Below are 18,388 nucleotides of genomic sequence, written 5' to 3'. Positions count from 1 at the left end.
AACAAAGCACCAATCAACAAAGAACTTTGAGTTCTGTTGATTTCAAAGTTATGGTTTTCATTTGAAGAGTCAATGCAACAGTATATACAGTGTGACTGAATAACATTACCATTAGCCCTACAAACCCCAAATGAACAAACAGTCAGTAGCCACATAGTCCAAGACTCACAGCACACTAACCAATGTCGTAGATATGCCTTCTTGCCATTCGGTGAAATGGAGGAAGATATACTTCAAGTCCAACAATGGTACATTGCTCTGAGATTGGCCATGGTAGACACTGACCATCCAGCAGGCCCGTTCCACCTCCAAGTCGCCCATTCCATGTGGTCATTGCACCAGGGCAGGCTAGGGAAGGACCCAAACACACCAAGCAGGAACCACATCCTCCAGAGCTTGTTTATCCCTTGAAACCACATCATCAAACCCCAGGACCCATAACCACATCACAGACTTACCTATGAACCCTGGTGTTAGAATGTTGGGACGCTGAGCTGAGGCACTGTGATGAGGCATGCAAAGCACAAATCACTGAATGCATGCAAGGTCCTGCTACTCACCAAGCATATGTAAGGGAGTTAATAGTTGGTTGCTGGAATGCCAAGAATAAAAAGTGCAAAGAAGCATGCAAAGTCCAACTTTTGGAGATCCTACTTGCATCTCATGGTATAACTGCTCTAGTTTAGTCAGTTAGTCAAGCCAGCAGTTGGGCATGAATGATGGCTTATGGGTATGAAATAGATAAGATGAGAGGTGAAAACATGCATGAAATAATAAAGCAAAGGAGTAAAAGCAAAGTCATGCAATGTCTGAACTCTGCTGAATAGAGAAGATGAGCCAAAGAAAAGCTAGGCCATGCATGAACTCGGCTCTTTAAAATGAAAGATGGCATCCAGGTATTGAATTGAAAAGACAAGGTGAAAGGTATTGGATTGAGAAGATGAGGCTCATTGTCAGAATCAGGTTAAATAAAAAGAGAAAATAGATAAGAGGTGCAAATGCAAAGCCATGTGATGCAGGAACTCTGGGGAATAGAGAAAACAAGTGTGAACTCTGGAGAATAGAGAAGATGAGCCAAAGCAAAAGCAATGCAGTGTGTGAACTCATAGATGAGGAGAGAGAAAGAAATGGTCCAGACATTAGAAGAGGTGGCCAGATGATAGTAACCAGACAACAAGTGAAATGAAAGATGGCACACCTTTATGAACTGCATCGAGAAGGGCTGTGTTGAAGAAGGTTCTGGGTGGTCGACCATCATGCTGACATCTTCCTAGCATTCACTCCAGATCTTCATGCTGGTAAGAGGGAGGAAAGCCCACCACCATCTTCATGGAGGAGTCCTAGAAAAAAGAAGACCTTCAGACAATATCATCAGGCATACCTTCCCTCTGGGTAATCCCAAGCAAATACAATATCATCATTTGCCTCTGGACACACACATTCCACAGGAGGTGAGTAGCCAACCAAGTGAAATGAAAGGTGGTGTACCATTATGAACTGTGTCCATGTTGGTGGTTCTAGTGCCTGAAAACCAGGGTATTAGGAAGTGAAACCAGTTACTGTTGGCAACAACTAACCTGCCATGCCTAATTGTATGTTTTGTGGGAAGGTCACATCTATGCACAAGGGTCTCAAAAGACACATTGTAGGACAGCCTGAATGCTGAAGGGAGTGGACATCAATGATTGAAGATGTAGAGGCAGAGAATTTATACACACCTGATGTAGACTTTGGCCATGAAGACATAGCCCCATGCCATGTTCACATGTGCTCAGGTCCTGAAATGGACACCAACCCTACACTCAACAAAATTCATCACATTTTGGTTGAAGAAGTTGATGATGAGGATGGTGGCCAGTATATTAAACCCCAGCCAAATGCAGGCTGGGGTTTGGGTGAAGGGGAGACCAGATTTGAGAGACATAGAAGGGAACAACAGCAAGGTGGTGAAGATCCATGGTCTCCCTTTGAGGATGCATAAGTCCTTGGCCATGCTGGCCAGAGATGTACTGAGTAGACTCACCAGGGAAGAGTGGGGTCTAGTGCAGTGGATTGTCAAAAATCTGGGACAAACCAAGACCAATGAATTTCTAAAACTACCAATAGTAAGTCGAGAGCATTGAACAAAATTGGAACTCACTGTATTGATGCTGTCAACAGACCCAACAGTGCACAAAGCTATTGTTTCACAATAATTGTTCATTTTTGCAAAGAGTAGACAAACTTCCACATGGTCCAGGCTGGAGCTGTCAAAAGGTCACTGTCCATGGAAATTGTCAGGACAAGGATGGGGAGTTGCTGCAAGAAGAAGTTGAGCTATGGAGTCAAGATCCTGTGGAATGTGTGAAGGAGCTCATTGGAAACCCTGCTTTCAAGGCAGATATGGCCTACTCACCTGGCAGAGCATATGCTGACTGTGCAGGTCAACATAGAGTTATTGACGAGATGTGGACAGCAGACTGGTGGGGTGAGAAACAGGTAAGATTAATCTGGAGAAACATTGAAGGAATAGACTGACCTCTTATGTAGAAAGCATTGCCTGAAGGAGCAACTATAGCTCCAATTATTTTATCATCAGACAAAACAACCTTGTCACAGTTCCGAGGCAATAAGACTGCATGGCCAGTGTATATGTCTATTGGAAACATTGCAAAAGCTAAAAGGTGTCAGGCTTCGGCACATGTGACTGTGCTTATCGGTTACTTACCTGCAGGGAAGCTCAACTGCTTCACTCCTGAGGAATGTTCCCTGGCTGGATACCGACTCTTCCATCATTGCATGGGCCTGCTCCTCCATCCTCTGATTGCTGCCGGCAATGATGGTGTGGACATGGTGTGCACCGACTCATGGATATGTTGTGTCTACCCAATTCTGGTGGCATATGTTGCTGATTTCCCAGAACAGTGTTTGGTGGCCTGTTGCAAGGAAAATCAGTGTCCAAAGTGTCTTGTTGCAGCAGAGGAGCGAGGGGATGCACTGCACTCAGAGATGCATGATCCTAAGACCACGAAGGATATATTGCAAAGGTGAAAGATGGGTCAGCATCTGCCTGAATTCGAGGAAAATGGACTATGTAGCATTTACAAGCCTTTCTGGGCTGATATGCCTCATGCCAACATCTTCCTAGTGTTCACTCCAGATCTTCTGCACCAAGTTCATAAAGGTGTATTCAAGGATCACCTGGTGAGGTGGTGTCAGCAAATAATCGGAGAGGATGAAATGGACACATGATTCAAGGCAATGCCGGATTACCTAGGGCTCTGTCACTTCAAGAAAGGAATATCAACTGTCAAGCAATGGACCAGAAGTGAACATAAACAAATGCAGCAAGTGTTCATTGGCTTACTCACCAGAGCAGTTTCCAGGTATGTGTATTTCGAGTTTCAAAGATGGAATATGTGGCTGAGTTTGGTTCCCTGCCAGTCAGGTCTTGATAGTTGCTCATTCAATTCTGGACTTCTCATATTATGTGCAGCTGCAAATTCACACAACAGATTCACTCAAAACCTTACAGACAGCACTATCAGTATTCCATGCTCATAAGGATGTCCTCAAGGAACTGTCTATTCGTGAACATTTCAACATCCCAAAGATCCACCAACTCACTCATTACGTCCAGTCAATAACATTGTTTGGTGCAACTGATAGTTTTAATACAGAACTTCCTGAGTGCTTGCATATAGACTTTGCCAAGGACACTTACTGTGCCACCAATAAACATGATTATGAAGAGCAAATGGTCTTGTGGCTTCAGTGCCAGGAAGCTGTCTTTTTGCAGGGAGCATATCTGGATTGGCTGGCACAAGTGCCTCTCTCAGCTGGCTGGACCCAGGATGATTCAAACATGTATGACTCAGACTCAGATTCAGACTTGGATTCACATGAAACTCCCCCTTATGACTCAGACTTGGATTCAGACTCGGACTCACATGAAACAGAGCAAACGATGCATGTCCTTGCAAAGGCTCCAGTGCATCCACACTGATTGGTTCAAGAGATTGTAACATCACACAGTGCTACCAACTTTTTGACAGCTCTCTGATGTTTCATACAGAAGAATATCCCTGGCTGTACTGTCATACCAGGGGTGCAGGACCATTTTGACATTTATCAGCAAGTCGTCATTGTAACACCAGCTGACCTGCGAGTTGGTGATACACCAATGCAGAGGCGCATTAGAGCCACACCTGAGAGATTGTCATCAGGCTGTAAGCCTGGTTGTCCGGCTCAGTTTGATATGGTGTTGATATCTGATGGTCCTCATCCTGTGTGTTTGCGGACACTGCATGGTAGGTTTTTGGGAGTTGCATCAAGGGTGGTGTTTAATAGTAGCTGTTGCAGGTCTGAGAGTGGCTCAAGTTCGTGCTATATTCACCCTCCCTTTTCAGTTCAGCACATACACCAGAGCCCTCACATACATCAAGTGGTTCACACCTTTCAGGACACCTGACCCTTCTTCTGGAATGTGACTAGTGTTGCGCTTGACCCACCATTGTCGCCACAATGCTGCTGTCATTCATGTCAACAACATTGTTAGGCCATGTCATTTAATACTGAAGATGGGACCGTCAGTTGAGCCAAGGTTGAGGAGTGGAAATGCATGAGGCCACAAATGATTTTTATTTTAATGAGTTCATCAACAGTGAGATGTTTTGCGCTTCTGTGGATACTAATTAGATTGCAGAATGTCATGGAGACTGACTACTGCACAATGAAGCTACCTGTAGCGTCATGTAGCGGTCATGGTAGCTCCTGTAGATACCTATAACACACTGTTTAGGTTCATGACTACTGTAGGAGTTTGTAGCAAACCTTGCGGCTACATAATTGTCAGAAATTCCTAATCTAGCTTTCAATGCATTACAAAGCATTGAAATTTTTAAATACAAACTGCTGCTTGAAATAGATTTTAATAATAGAGTGCGCCTTGTAATGGGCATTGCAACCATCATTGCAATGCCAATTGTAATGGTAATTGAAATAGGTTTAAATCAATATTAATCATTGTAATGGACTGTTTGTACAGCAATCGGTTGTAATGATGCCCCCATGTCACCACTTCTTGGAATACTGGACCTTATCTTACAAGCCCCTTTTTCTATTTGCTATGTTGCCATCTTATCTTTTGGTTTCTATTGCCCTATGCTTATTAGTTAGTTATATTGTATTGTGTTTGTATTGCTTACTGTTATCACCTTTGCTACATTGCTATCTTATCTTTTAGCTTATGCTTATTAGGTCCTGTTATGTTATGTTAGTTAGTTTACTATCTTATCTGGTTTGTGTTAATGCTTACCTTGTCTATTATATAGTCTGTACTTGGTAGGTTTCAAACACTCGACTGTGTAGTAGTTATTAGCTTAAGCTTAAGGTTGCGTGATACTTAGGACTTACCACGACAAAACTGTTAGGCTAAAGGGTCTTTTTATATAGGGTAACTTGATTGTATTTGAACCATCGTTTTTGGCTACCTATAAGGCAATAGCAAGTAGCATAGACTAATAAGATTTGGTGCACATGAAAGGCAAATCAAAGATATAACATTACATATGAAATGAAAAAAAGACTAGTATATCTACTAATAGTATCCTAAGCAGCATGAGTACTGCATCAAACACCTGTAGCTGCAGGCTTCTTTGCCCTAGCCCTTCCTCTCCCTCTCCCTCAAGCTGGTGGCTGTTCCACATCTGCATCCTGTACTACAGCTGTATTAGTAGCTGCTGAAACTGCCACATCACCCTGAACAGTAGCTTGGAAAGTAGCACTGAGAGTAGAAGTAGTACTGAGTGATGAAACAGTGCTGAGAGCAGCGGGAGGCTGTGCCACCTCAACAGTGTCAGAATGAAAGGCAGTGGTACTCTGGACTGCAGAAGACATTGGAGTAGGTTCAGAGATGTCTGACTCATTGTTGCTATCAATATCAAGTGCATTCATTGCGCAAATGACTTCACTGGAGTGATCTTCTTGAGTGGCTGCAGAAGCAGATGATTTTGCAGTGCTGAAAACTTCTCGGTCGATGTTTTGCACAATGGTCTGGATGCAGTGGCTGTCCCACTTGGTGAGCAAGAGTTTCTTGTAGTGAAAGAAAAGGTCCTTGTAGTTGATGCCAGAGGACTTTCCTGTGCCCAACTTCTGAAATTCAGTATCGGGTGATAGCAAAAAGATTGCCTGCAATAGTATTGACTGAGTGAGAACATTCAACATAGCATAGATAAAAACTTACAATGATGGCAGCCCATGCAATAGACCCTGGCGTAACATGCTCGAGGTTCCACTTCCAGGCATTGGTCTTTGGTCCACCAGTGGTCTCTTGGTGAAGCAAAGTAACACCACAAAGTGTGGCCTTCAGAATCTATTCAGAGATATATCAATGTCACTATGACATGCTCATTGACCAAAAGAAACACATACCTTAGCCAAAAGTTCCCAGTTTCCGAACACAGTCTTCAAGGTAGGGTCCTCTTGCATTCCAAGGAACAGGACTGGCAGAAATGTCTTGTACTTCGGATTTGCTGCTGACACTCCAAGCATTTTCTGTATTTTGGTGACATTGGCTCTGTGGTACTGGGTATTGCTGAAGTATACTCCTGGAAGGTCAAATATATTGCCTGCTGTCCTGCATGATTTGGGAATCATGCAGAACATGTATATAACATATCATCCCATGTTTCCATAGTCTGTTAGCTTAGCCCTCAGACTACACAAAATGTACTTTGAGTACAGACTCAAGTGCAATATTTCACTTTGCATGCTCCAATCATGCAAAAATATGGTGTGTTGAAGAAAAGTCAAATATGATGAAGAAATCATATATTGACCTGGTCAAAGTTGATAGTCATACAAAAGCTTAGGTTATTGCCTATCATTTGGCTTATTTACTTTGACTAGAAATAACCAAGGAGAAAAGATAAAAGCCTACCAAAACCCTATCTAAAAAGCCAGTGTTTTGATTTGTTCTGTCTTATGATTTATTCTACTTTATTGTCTTCATATTTTTCTTTCATTTCTTTACCTACTTGATTCTTTGACCTCCCAGAGACTCCACAAAATGTACCTGCAGGGTATGATGTCATGATGATGTCATATAGCTTCACAGAAATTTCTGGAATATTCTGTTGGATACTATGAAGCCATCTATGATGTCATAGTGATGTCATTGGATGCTAGAATGTTCTGCTCCACTTTTGCTCCACTTTGCTCCACAATGAGGTCATTTATGATGCAACTCTGATGTCATTTCTCTTTCCAACCTTATTTCTTGGTACTATACAGTTTCTCCCATCTCATGTATTTAAGGAGAGCACTTCTCCACCCACAAAAAATAAGAATCTCTTTTATCATATAAAAGAACCTCCACTTCTTCCACTTTCTCTGACATTGACACTCTTTGTGTTAGCCAGGAAGTGCAGACCAAGTACATTTGGTTTACTTGCTCTGAGATCATTTATTCTTTTCTTGACTGTACCTGTGCTGTCTAGTGTGCATCTGACATATAGTTTCAGAGGACTAGAAGTACCAAGTCAAGCCATATTATCTGTGCCTGCAGATTCCTTTGTTGGATCATCTGCTCTTGTATCATATCATCTTCCTTGGATTAAACCCTTTGCATTTAGGCAGGGAAATCCAACCAGCTTCTACCAAGTTCCCTTTTATAAGTCCTTTAGTATATCAAGGCAGGGGAATATCATTAGCATTATTTGCTACCTAGTTTTGTGCATAGTACACACCTATTCTTTATTTTCTGTCTAGTCAAGTATAGGACTAGAGAGACTCACCCACAAACTCTATTCTCTATCTAGTCAAACATAGGACTAGAGAGACTTACCTACAGAATCTATTCTATTTGTCTAGTCAAACACAAGACTAGATAAAGTTCTATCTACATACTCTACATTATCTGTCTTGCCGGATAAAGCTAGGCTTGTATTGTAGAACCCCTATTTACAACCAGGTAGAATAAAACCACCAGGCTGTATAGCAGGTAACCTCCCATGAATGCCGCATTATCTACCACGAAAGAAGAAAAGTCGTAGACCATGAACTTGAGGTTGTTGGCAGCATTCAGTCTTATCAAAAGTGTAATTGTGGTGTCATTGCCTTTTGACCACTTTTATATAAGACACCTCAAGTAAGAAGACACCGCAACGCTACACAGTTTGTTGATTTCCAATGAGCGAGCCTTGGAAATGGACTTCATTACCTGGAGGATGATTGTTAGTTTAACAAATAGTATTGAAACATGTAATATATATGAGATCACTGAAGTATGAACTTTCCATAACACCATGTAAACGATCAGGAAAGTGCTGAAATAGTTCGTCTAAAAACGCTGATTCCTGGGTCATTGCTGTCAAATACTGGTCTCGGCTGTTGAATGGAGTTGGATTCTCAGGACATTGTTTGCTGAAAAGGTCAGCATTAGGGAACATTTCAACAGTCATGCCATATTTACGGGCATAAAGTGTGATGGTTTGCTCATGGGCCAGGAGTTCATCAGGAGCCTCTGTGTGACGTTTGCATTTAGGCTTCTCGGCAATGAGAACCTTGTTCTCCTCATGAAGAGTGCGATTTTCCTCAGCGAGCTTCTGAACCTGGATTTGCAGCACCTTGAGTGCCTAGAGTAAGAGTAGAGTTAGATAGGTAAATTGATCTTAACATCTAAAACTTATGTCCATGAAGTCTCCCTTCGAGGCATTTGGCCCCAGAATTGCAACAGATTCAACGATAGGCTCCGTGTCCCATTCATTGTCTGAGTCAGATGCATTTTGAGAGAAATGAGACATGGTCCAAGGTGCTAAAAAGATACAAGGAGATGAGAAATGGTTAGCATGACAGTGCCGTATATAAGGTAAATTGTCCTGCCTTGTGCTTGATGCAACCAAAGTTGCAGCAATGTATCAGCAGCGCCAAGAAAAACATGCCTATGCTCTGACTATCGGTTATGAAGGAAGGTGTGATAGCCTGGAGGTGACCTTTGATAATTTAATACAACAAATGAAATCAACACTGCAAAGTAATAATCAGCATGTAATGTCTAAATCATGGGCTGGAATATTACGTTTTGAGCTCCTAGATGATGGGATATCATCAGGGTCTAGTACAAGAGCAGGATAGCCTGCCACAAGTAACTTTGGCCCAACCACCACTGATAGACATTCTGCCACATGTAAGAGGCACACTCAATGTTAGGAAACATACAAAATCAATCTCATGAAGCCGCAAGCATGCATTACGTTCCAGATGCGAGTATAGCAGCAAGATCTTTCTCGCCAGCTGCTGCAAGTTGGTGTGAACAGGCTTTCAAACAGACTGCATAAAAATGAGCCATTGTGGGCGACATCAAAAAGTTAAGGACTTACAGAGACAATCTAGAGACAGTAACACCACCTTGACAGCATTGGCATTGTCTTGCACAGGTGGCATATTCTTTAATAGTGCAGAGTGGTCCACCCCATACTCATCTTGCCAGATTGTGGCTTTGAGAATCAAATCGTCCATGCAGCAATCCCACAAGTCTTCATTGATGAGATCAACCTGTTCAGTTCGTACACTCAGTGACATCCGGGTGCGAGCAGATGTGTGAGGTTATATAGGCAATGGCCTCTTGAGCAGCTTCACCAAGCTGAGATGGATTCAAGGATAGGCCATCAAGCTCCATGATAACCGGAACTGGTAGGACAACGGTCCATCAGAGACTTTCGATGATGGATGTGACGGCCAATAAGGAAGATAAAATGATGTTGGTGTCCAGCACAAGAATAGTATAACCTGCCACAATGTTCAAAGATGGCATTAACACAATTTTCTGGGAATGGGCTGGACGAGACTGCTGTTTGGGCACATGAGCAGGTGCGCACTGACCTGAAATGAGAAGTGATCGCAAGTACCTCTGGCATACCTGTTCATGTCATCAAATACCATCCAAAATTCACCAATGAGGCAACTCACCTTGAGATCCTTGACTTCCTCATGATCATTTTCGTCCTCTTCACTCTGTTCTGACATTTCCTTAGACTCAGCATCTTCATCATCAACATCAACGTCCACAGAGTCGTCACAATCAACATCCTGTCACAGCTGATGAACAATCAACCAAAGAAGTATGGTCAGAAGGAAGAGACTCACAAACATGCTCATAAGGAGCTTCAGTGTCCAAATCAAATGCTACACCACCACCATCAGCTCTTATCCAAACTCAAAAAGTCAAGCAAAAAACTCATGAGTCCAGTCCCCATTGATCAACACTCTCTCTAATCACCAACGATCCCAAACAGATCACAATCAGCAAAAACCCTCATGTCACTCTGAAAAGACGCACCAAGCTCGACAGCAGTGATTGCACCCGATCAGTCTGTATCAACAGCAGCGAACCATGACCAGAGCCTTTTATATCACATGTGCATCAGTTGAGAAGGTACATTTCTTGATAAGTTCTGTGTGTGCTTCAAATATTTTGTTGGTGGCTGGTAAAAAAGCGGTTTGGTGTAGTGGTTGATAAGAAGCATTTAGTTCATGGAGAACAAGCAATGTTTGCTGATTGATGAAGTCCTTATGAAAGGAGCTGCGCGTGTGGCAGTGTAGCATATAACCAAGATGAGGTCTTGTGTCACACACCCATAGTATAGCAATGAAATGAGAAAAGCAAACAGATAGCTCTACAAGAAGCATTGAATTGGATACTAGTGAAAAAAAGCGAGTGAGATCATGTCATTCACGAAGATCAAGGTGACTTACAAGATGAGACACAATGAAAGAGTGAGTGCACAGATATGAAAAGATGAAAAATGAAGTAGAACTTGAGCAAGAAATTGACATATGAACAAAGGACATATAGATGCAAATGTGAGCTTGGCATGTGCACTGAGCATGCAAAGTAGATCGGCTGGGTGCATATATGCACTGAGCAAGCCATGTAGACATGTTGATTTGGGTTGTTGAAGTAGTTGGTTTAGTGTGGTTTGGTTTGGGTGAGTGAGTGAGTGATATAGTAATGTGGTGGGTATGGTTGGTGGTCATATGCCATGATGTGGTGCAACGTTAGCTTGCAGATATAGTGTATAGATGAGAGCGTGACGTCGAGAGTGCAGCAATCACAACAGACACCCTGAGCAGCATCTATGCCAAATGCAGTGTGCAACATCCACCAAGTTTTCTGGATGTGATGTGTAGTCTGGGAATCCACCATGCATGGTTCAGGAAACTGCCATGCATATTTCAGGATCCCCTAATAACCTCAAGCAGTGAGATCACCTGATAAGCCTCCCATAATCCAACCTCATCTCCCGTTTCTCTCCACCCTCTTTCTTCAGAAATGCATTCTGGAACCTAAGCGTCTCATCTCCAGCACCTGTTATGATGGTCTCACCTAGGAACATACATCAGCATCTAATTCTAGCACCATTGAACTTGACATCACCAGCACCTGAGCAATTTATCACCAGCCAAATAACACCAAAGAAAGGCCTACTCACCACTGCTGTGTGTTGGTGGAATTTCCAGAGTGGTGCGTCTCCACTTCCACTCCCTCCTGCACCCTCCACACTCCCTGATCCTGATGTTGAACTTCAGTAACAGAGGCATGTTTTGAACCTCATAGATCCCATATACACACTTTGTTGTTGTTCCCCCCACTTGCCAATGGCCCACCATCTCTTGCCCATTTCAACCCACATACTTCCTGTCTGTGACAGCACACAAGATGGTTCCATCTCTTGCTTGTCTCCCCATGCAAGCTCTCCCCATTGACATGGGAGTGGCCATCCTCTTCGTCATCTTCATCTTTGATAATCCCATTGGTGAGTTGACCGCCTTCTTCCACATCCAGGATCTCCACCTCCATTGACATCCATCTCTCCTCTCTGCTCTTCCAGTATCCACACTTGAAGACTTTTCGACTGATCCACTCCATCCCACTAAGGCACCAGTCTTCGGAGAGAGGTGGGGCACAACCACTCATCAGCATCGACCACTGCTCATGGCCAGCAGTTGGGATGACCAATCCCTGTGCAGTAAAGATATCGCGGGGGGGAGGGTTGGCGAAAAACTGTGCAAAATCATGCCAAGGTATTGAACATTTCATTACAGAAAGTGTCTCTGCATGTTTTGTGATGGTAGCCAAGAAGGTGAGCATGACCGAGATATAAGGATTGAGAGTAGAACAAGCAAAAGGTGAGGCCTTCCACGTTGGATTGCGGAGAATGAATGAGAGCATCAAAAATGCAAGTTCCAATGCCAGTTTGAATGACAGTGGAAACTCTGCAGGCGTGTTTGTGTCCGATAGAGCTGGAGATGCTTGTGAGGCACCTTTGTCATCCACGTCCATCCATTTCTCTTCACTGTCTTCATCACAGAATGTGGGTGCAACTTGACACTTCTTGGCAACTTTTACAGCTGGACTGCCTGTGCCTGCTATCATAATCCACTCGCGTTCCTCAGCTCCCTCGATTTTGATGTGCTTGATGAAGCGAGCGAGGGTTGGCGAAAAGTTGTCAAGTTGGATGTTAGTGAATAGCATGCTGTGTAGAAAGACGAATAGTTCAGGTGCGCAGTTGATGACCAGATGGGGAGAGTTGACTCACAAGAGTTTGAGGAGTTTGCAGAATGCATGCATCCAAAGACAAATGATGATATTGTACTTGGTTGGGATTACCTGGAGGGAAGCTGGAATGCTCAGTGCAAGAGAGATCTCCATCAGCTTATTATGTATTATATCAGTGAGTCTGCACACATTAAGTCAATGATATCATGATGAAAACTGGAGAGCAACTTGCTGTTAATGGTCTGAGATCAGCTTCATCCATTTTGCGCAAGATTGCCATGAGCCTTGAGCCAGCCTGATTGGAACAAATGCAAAGACGGCTCCTCTAGAAGGCAGGTGTAGAAGGTGTAGGCATAATATATAAAGTCTTGGAGGTGTTCAAGAGTGAGGGCGAGAAAAATGAGGCTCACCTAAGGCCTCCAGGAGTTTGTGGAATGTGTGGGTCCAGATATGAATGATGATATTGTACTTGGTTGGGATTATTCGGAGGGAAGCTGGAACACTCGGTGCAAGGGAGATCTCCATCAGATTATGCATTATCTCAGCGAGTCTGTAATACCCATTCAATCAATGATATGATGAAAACCAGAGAATGACTTGCCATTCATGGTCTGAGATCAGCTTTGTCCGTTTTTGCTGCTGGAGGTCTTCATCACTAACTTCATGTCCTCGTCTGAATCCTTGGAGAACGGCATGCTCTTCATCTACGAGATCATTGGGGTCCTTGTTTAATATCTTTTTTTCTAGGGTGGATATGCTGTGGTACAGCCTTTTAAGCTGAACCCGATCATGGAGGCTGGTTTGTGCGGGGTGCCGTAGTAATCGAGGCAGGGGTCCAGGGAGCTGCACTACTAGTATAATCAGTGTTCTGTGACATATGAATGAAAGTCAATAGCATGTACCTTACAATCTGGTAATGAAATATCTAGTAGGAGTGAAAGGATTAGTTAGATTAAGTTAAAGTCGAGAACTAAAGGTGTCCATGATGGTGGCCAATGAAGCAAAAAGGTTCTCATTAAGACAAATAATCAAACGCGCATGATGTGCCCTGCCTCCAGATGCATCATCTTTATGTGAAGAAACATGTCAGTATCTGCAGTATCAACTACAAGATAATCAGAAGGTCCATCTGCTATCAGAAGGGCCCCGCATATGAATGATCTAACAGGAAAAAACTGTGCCTGTGCTCGTGGTCTTGCACGAACTCTGTAAAGGTTGAGATCCTTGTCCTTTCAAGTGTGCAAACCAGTAGGAACATCAAAAGGGTGAACAAGGGCCAGGGGAAATGTGTTATTCCCAACCAGACATTCGAAACAGAAGACCAGCTGGCCAAAAATGACTTTATTCTCAGTCAACTGAATGAAGACGCAGTCAAAGCATGGTGAACCAAAGAAACGAGGGTTGGAATGAAGATAGTCTGTATTTTGATGCCAATCAACCATCGATTCATAGTTGATGCGAATAAAGCAGTGCTCTGTAATCTGCACATAGTATGTCAGCACAGCAAAAAATGAACTGAGGCAAACATACCTCATCAGTTCCTCAGAGATGAATATGTTTGCCTTCAGGCAATGGAATGCTCAACAAGGGTAAAAGAACATTGAGAAAATCATTGAGCTTGACACGGAAATTAATGAAGGCTTGGTCTGCTTGATGAGCTGTCTGAATTGCATCAAAAGTCAGCGGAGGTTGCTTCGATCCGAGTTTCACATGAAAGGAGTTACTCGTCGAGACAGGGTGCTCAATGACAGTGGCAAGGAAGTCTTCTTCCTCCAGTAAGTCTTCTTCATCCAATTGGTGTTGATGATCATCGAATTTGAATAAGCAGCAGTATATATGATCTGCAGCTACCTGCCACATATTGATACGGAGGATCTGTCAAAGTTGAATCAAGTTGTGGTATTATAATAGATCATTTTTTTTAAATTGAAATGCACCTGTTCTGCTACGTCACAAAAGTTCATGCGCAGCAAATACAAGTCCTTTAATGAGCCATGCATCTTCTCGTTCAGCTTGGTATTGTAGTTGCATGTTGCTCCTTTTGCCTTGACATCGTCAAAATGTGCGAGCCCATGTGCAACTTCAGGAAATTCCAGTTCTTGTCACTCTCAACTGTTTTGTTAATGTATTGCTAATAGGAATTAGTTACCTATTGGAAGCAGTAAATAGTATATGAAACATACCCACAAAAGAGCCGCAAATGCAAGGTGTGTGTGTCGGCCACTGCTAATGGTCTCCATTGTGTGAACTTCAAGCAAGGCGTACATATCGAGTTTGAGGTAAAGTTGGACACAACGAAGGAGCAGGTAACCAAGAGGACAGTATGCCTCTGTCAATATATTGTGGGTCACATATACTATCATCTGGTAGTGATATTTTAGTAGATGCGAGGTAGAGTGAAAGAAATTAAGAACCTTTGAAATGTCTTCATGTGTGGAGTTGTCAGTAAATGAGATATTCATGACCTGGTTTGGATGTTTTTGGTCTCGCCAGTGGGGAAATGCTTGATAACTGTGTAAATTCATGTCAATTCGAGTCAAAATGAATTATAAATGACTTACCTCTTGTCTACTTGAGATGATTTCTCTCATCTGAGACTATTTATATACTTCTGAAGCTCGACCCATAAATGATCAGACCATAGACCACCAGAGTGAAAGTGCAATTTGTCCCAAGACAATGCGCGATGCACATCTGTAGAGGACACTGTTGAAAATGAATTCTAAGACAACATTAAAACAATGTAGCATGAGAGTAAAGATAAGCTCACAACAACATCACAAAGTCCATAGTCTTTCAATACCTCCTCCCTCTCTTCTGCAGCCTCCCTTTCTTGCACGGTTGCTAGAATAGCCTCCGAGTCATGAGATGTGTGCTGTGGATAGCAGTGCAACATATCAGAAAGTTTATCATGGGGAACAAGACAGACTGGGCATGGCCATAAGGCCCTAACACCGCAAGTAAGTGCCATTGTTGACCTTTGTTAAGGTCACATGCTCAAGGGGGTCGGATCACAAGGGCTTGGCCTCAGCTCGTACACTGTGCCCCTTTCCTGAGTATGTGCCCTTAATTTCCGGGGGCTAGAACAGTTGTCCGGAGTTTCCGGGATTTGACTGGGGCAGATAACGGACGTCCAGATCTGAAACGTGAGATAAATCCGATGGACGTCTGGATGTTACCTGGGCAAGCAGACAAGACTAATCCGGATGAAGTCCAGACTAGAAACTAACAGAGGATGGACTACCCTTAAGGTAGAGTTGGAAATATAGTCTAGGATGCAATCCTAAGACTCAGAATATGACAAGAGACTTATCTCAAGTCCGGAGGACACAGGAATGAGCAGGAACTAAGATGATATTCGAACTGGAGTATTTCCGAGAGTTACAGGAGGTTTATATACTGTAGGTATCATATAGGAATCAGTCAGCAAACATAAAGGCTATGTACAAAGCATATGCAAAGTCTATTAGTAAGTAGGATGGATCACAAATAATGAACACCGGAAATGAAATGTATGTAACAGATCAATAATCAAAAGGGAAACATGGTTAACCGGAGTCTGGAGACAGGGGCAGTCTAAATGGAGTTGGGCGCTGATATAGGGTTTGGATTCTGGAAGGGAGATAAAGATAGATCAGATCATTTGAGATCCGGATCTCAGATCTGGACATCCGGAGAAGCAGATTTAGAGTTGAGAGTCCGGAATGGCATATGACAACCTTCAAACATGGTAAGTTAGTGAAACATCAGTCCAAAAGTTTGAAGCTCACTGTTCCTCAAAATTGGAAGATAAAATGAGTATTAGCAGGAAAAACCAGCGCTGAACAATATCTAGACACTCCAACCATTGACTGGTTTTTGATTTTGCAGCGAGCGAAGACAGTATCCTTTCAAAGGATTTATGCCATACTGTGGCCTTGAAGTTAGCCCATGCCAGCAAGCTGGCATGGGCTTTATCTTCCTTCACCTATGAATAGAATTAGTATGAAGTGATGCATGTGACATTGTACATATTGTAATACCACAGGAAGCCACCCAACAATGTAACCACCACCCATTCCTTGACTGTTGCAAATGTGGGTGGGTAAGTTCACTAATCGAGCAACAATGGGATAGCCTTTTGCAGTTCCAAAACTAGATAGTTTTGTTTTGTCAGCGTACAATATGAAGGCAAGGGGCTTAGCACTATGCAGCAGCTGCAACTACAAATTACATTGAGATTCCATCAAGATTACCGTACAACATATATGAATGGTACATACTTGAGCATCCCAAAAGTCTTGAGCAGTAAAAGGCTCATCTACAAATCGTTCGAAAGACTGGCCATTGAACTTCGCCAAGCACTGGGCATCAAAATGAAAATAAGGAAACAGATGAGGATCATGGAGGTCAGTAGCCCACTCCCAAAGATCGCGATAGTAGACATCAAAGTCCCATGTTTTATCTGCGAAGGGTATTGAAATCACATCCTTTGTAAACTAAGCTCAAACATTAGTCCAATTAGAATCATACAACAATGGGCAAAACAACCCCTGTAAGGCACTGAGAAACTGTGTCCCACTTGGCACAAACATCCTTGTGGTTCTTGAATGTGAATTTCTCCAACTGCGCTGCACAGTGATGGCATATATCAATGAGACAGTCTGTTTGCTCATTATTGAGCACCACTTCAAGGGCAATTTCAGCAACATCAAACTCCAAATGAGACCTGAAAGGACACCAAGGCTTTGCATTAGGTTCTGGAGCAGACCATGAGGAATGATGTGCAGGGTGACATGTGAAATCACTGAAAGCAAAGATTTTGGTTGGGATCCCGCTCTTGGGATGGTGCTCAACCTTGATGTCATCAAGCTAATATTCGCAATACTGAAGGTTCCTGTTGTCATCAGGGATAGCCAGTTGCTCATCTGAAATCCATATTAATGATATACAACAAAACACCCAAAGAAATAATCAAACTCACCAAAATAAGGGCCCAGATTATCAACATCATGGAAACTCGATGCTGAAGGGTCTCGCTGGACTATTGATGAACAAATAAGTAAAATTAACAACACAATGCATTGAAAGAATAATAAACAGCAAAACTTACCCTGTGTCTCGAGCTGCGGATTGAGACTGTGACCCACCACCGCATTGACAGCAGTACCATTGGAACCAGGACCAAGAAGACCTGCTGCATTTAGTCAGGATATGAAACTAAATTGGAGTATTCAAACAACGCACCTTTTCACTGCCTAATTGAGTCTGCAATGCGCTGATCCTGGGCTCGTTTCTGGGAGTTCTTCTTGCAGGCTTTCCGGTGAGTGACCCAGCTGCGTGGTTTAATGCTCTGTTCACACAGATCGCAGAATTTGGCCCTGTCGGAGCCCATGATGTCGAAAGATATATACAAGGTATCTACAGAATTGATGTGAGCAAAGAAATGGAGGAATACAGATGATGAGAGCGCAAACAGAGGTAAGGACGCATTGCAAGCGCTTCGCAATCACGCTGCGATACATTGAAACTCAGCAATCAATCTTACATGATCATGACAATACGAATTTCAACGCCATCTCAACGACATCTCAACAACGAACGAAGCATTGGAATAGATTTCGCAAATTTCCGACATAGCGCTATGGTGGCTATATAGCTCTATATACATAGCTGTCACCAGGGCTACGACGAACTTGACTTTTTACTGATGAAGCAACGTCTGGACGATGGTCAGCGTCGAGGATGGGTATGGTGTGACCTACAAGAAGACTGCAGACACCTATTGGGGTTACGGATACCCTTATCCTCAGAATGGTTCCTCCTTGAACTGGTCTATATTGGAACGAACCAGCGATGGTCAAACTTTCT

The 18,388-nt window shown here is 43.0% G+C and overlaps 5 protein-coding genes across 5 annotated transcripts; 2 read left to right on the top strand and 3 right to left on the bottom strand.

Moving 5' to 3' along the window:
• Positions 1-1,681: 1,681 nt before the first annotated feature.
• BJ212DRAFT_1487754 (uncharacterized protein) lies at positions 1,682-3,985 on the top strand (the record flags this gene model as incomplete). Its single annotated transcript, XM_041341317.1, has 7 exons — positions 1,682-1,959; positions 2,027-2,105; positions 2,161-2,478; positions 2,530-3,026; positions 3,078-3,183; positions 3,238-3,365; positions 3,424-3,985. 7 exons carry the CDS (start codon positions 1,682-1,684, stop codon positions 3,983-3,985), a joined length of 1,968 nt encoding a protein of 655 aa, XP_041186019.1.
• A 177-nt stretch (positions 3,986-4,162) lies between these two features.
• Positions 4,163-4,469, top strand: BJ212DRAFT_1286762 (uncharacterized protein; the record flags this gene model as incomplete). The annotated part of the gene is made up of 2 exons (XM_041331959.1): positions 4,163-4,289; positions 4,333-4,469. The coding sequence occupies 2 exons, from the start codon at positions 4,163-4,165 to the stop codon at positions 4,467-4,469; spliced, it is 264 nt and encodes an 87-aa protein (XP_041186018.1).
• A 1,432-nt stretch (positions 4,470-5,901) lies between these two features.
• Positions 5,902-6,304, bottom strand: BJ212DRAFT_1216639 (uncharacterized protein; the record flags this gene model as incomplete). The annotated part of the gene is made up of 2 exons (XM_041329313.1): positions 5,902-6,168; positions 6,224-6,304. Coding segments are annotated over 2 exons (348 nt in total), but the record flags the coding sequence as incomplete, so codon positions are not given.
• Positions 6,305-8,147: 1,843 nt separating this feature from the next.
• Positions 8,148-8,783, bottom strand: BJ212DRAFT_1305129 (uncharacterized protein; the record flags this gene model as incomplete). The annotated part of the gene is made up of 3 exons (XM_041333719.1): positions 8,148-8,200; positions 8,273-8,615; positions 8,724-8,783. The coding sequence occupies 3 exons, from the start codon at positions 8,781-8,783 to the stop codon at positions 8,148-8,150; spliced, it is 456 nt and encodes a 151-aa protein (XP_041186016.1).
• Positions 8,784-9,229: 446 nt separating this feature from the next.
• On the bottom strand, positions 9,230-17,988 carry BJ212DRAFT_1591443 (uncharacterized protein; the record flags this gene model as incomplete). The annotated part of the gene is made up of 32 exons (XM_041342518.1): positions 17,765-17,988; positions 17,631-17,714; positions 17,502-17,561; positions 17,375-17,445; positions 17,111-17,246; positions 16,801-17,016; positions 16,700-16,740; positions 16,549-16,672; positions 16,449-16,505; positions 15,309-15,413; positions 15,100-15,135; positions 15,004-15,049; positions 14,722-14,867; positions 14,476-14,583; positions 14,138-14,413; positions 14,069-14,100; positions 13,926-14,019; positions 13,441-13,463; positions 13,125-13,406; positions 12,949-13,032; positions 12,579-12,719; positions 12,083-12,515; positions 11,806-12,043; positions 10,615-10,679; positions 10,319-10,351; positions 10,126-10,164; positions 9,949-10,068; positions 9,862-9,898; positions 9,697-9,768; positions 9,560-9,669; positions 9,360-9,534; positions 9,230-9,309 (listed from the first exon to the last, which is right to left on the bottom strand). Exons 2-32 carry the CDS (start codon positions 17,688-17,690, stop codon positions 9,230-9,232), a joined length of 3,540 nt encoding a protein of 1,179 aa, XP_041186015.1. The 5' UTR covers positions 17,691-17,714; positions 17,765-17,988.
• Positions 17,989-18,388: the final 400 nt, after the last annotated feature.

Source organism: Suillus subaureus, assembly GCF_016647635.1.
Source record: "Suillus subaureus strain MN1 chromosome Unknown BJ212scaffold_99, whole genome shotgun sequence".
Taxonomy (NCBI): Eukaryota; Fungi; Basidiomycota; class Agaricomycetes; order Boletales; family Suillaceae; genus Suillus; species Suillus subaureus.
Note: the sequence above shows the minus strand (reverse complement) of the source record. Positions and strands in the feature narration are given on the sequence as shown.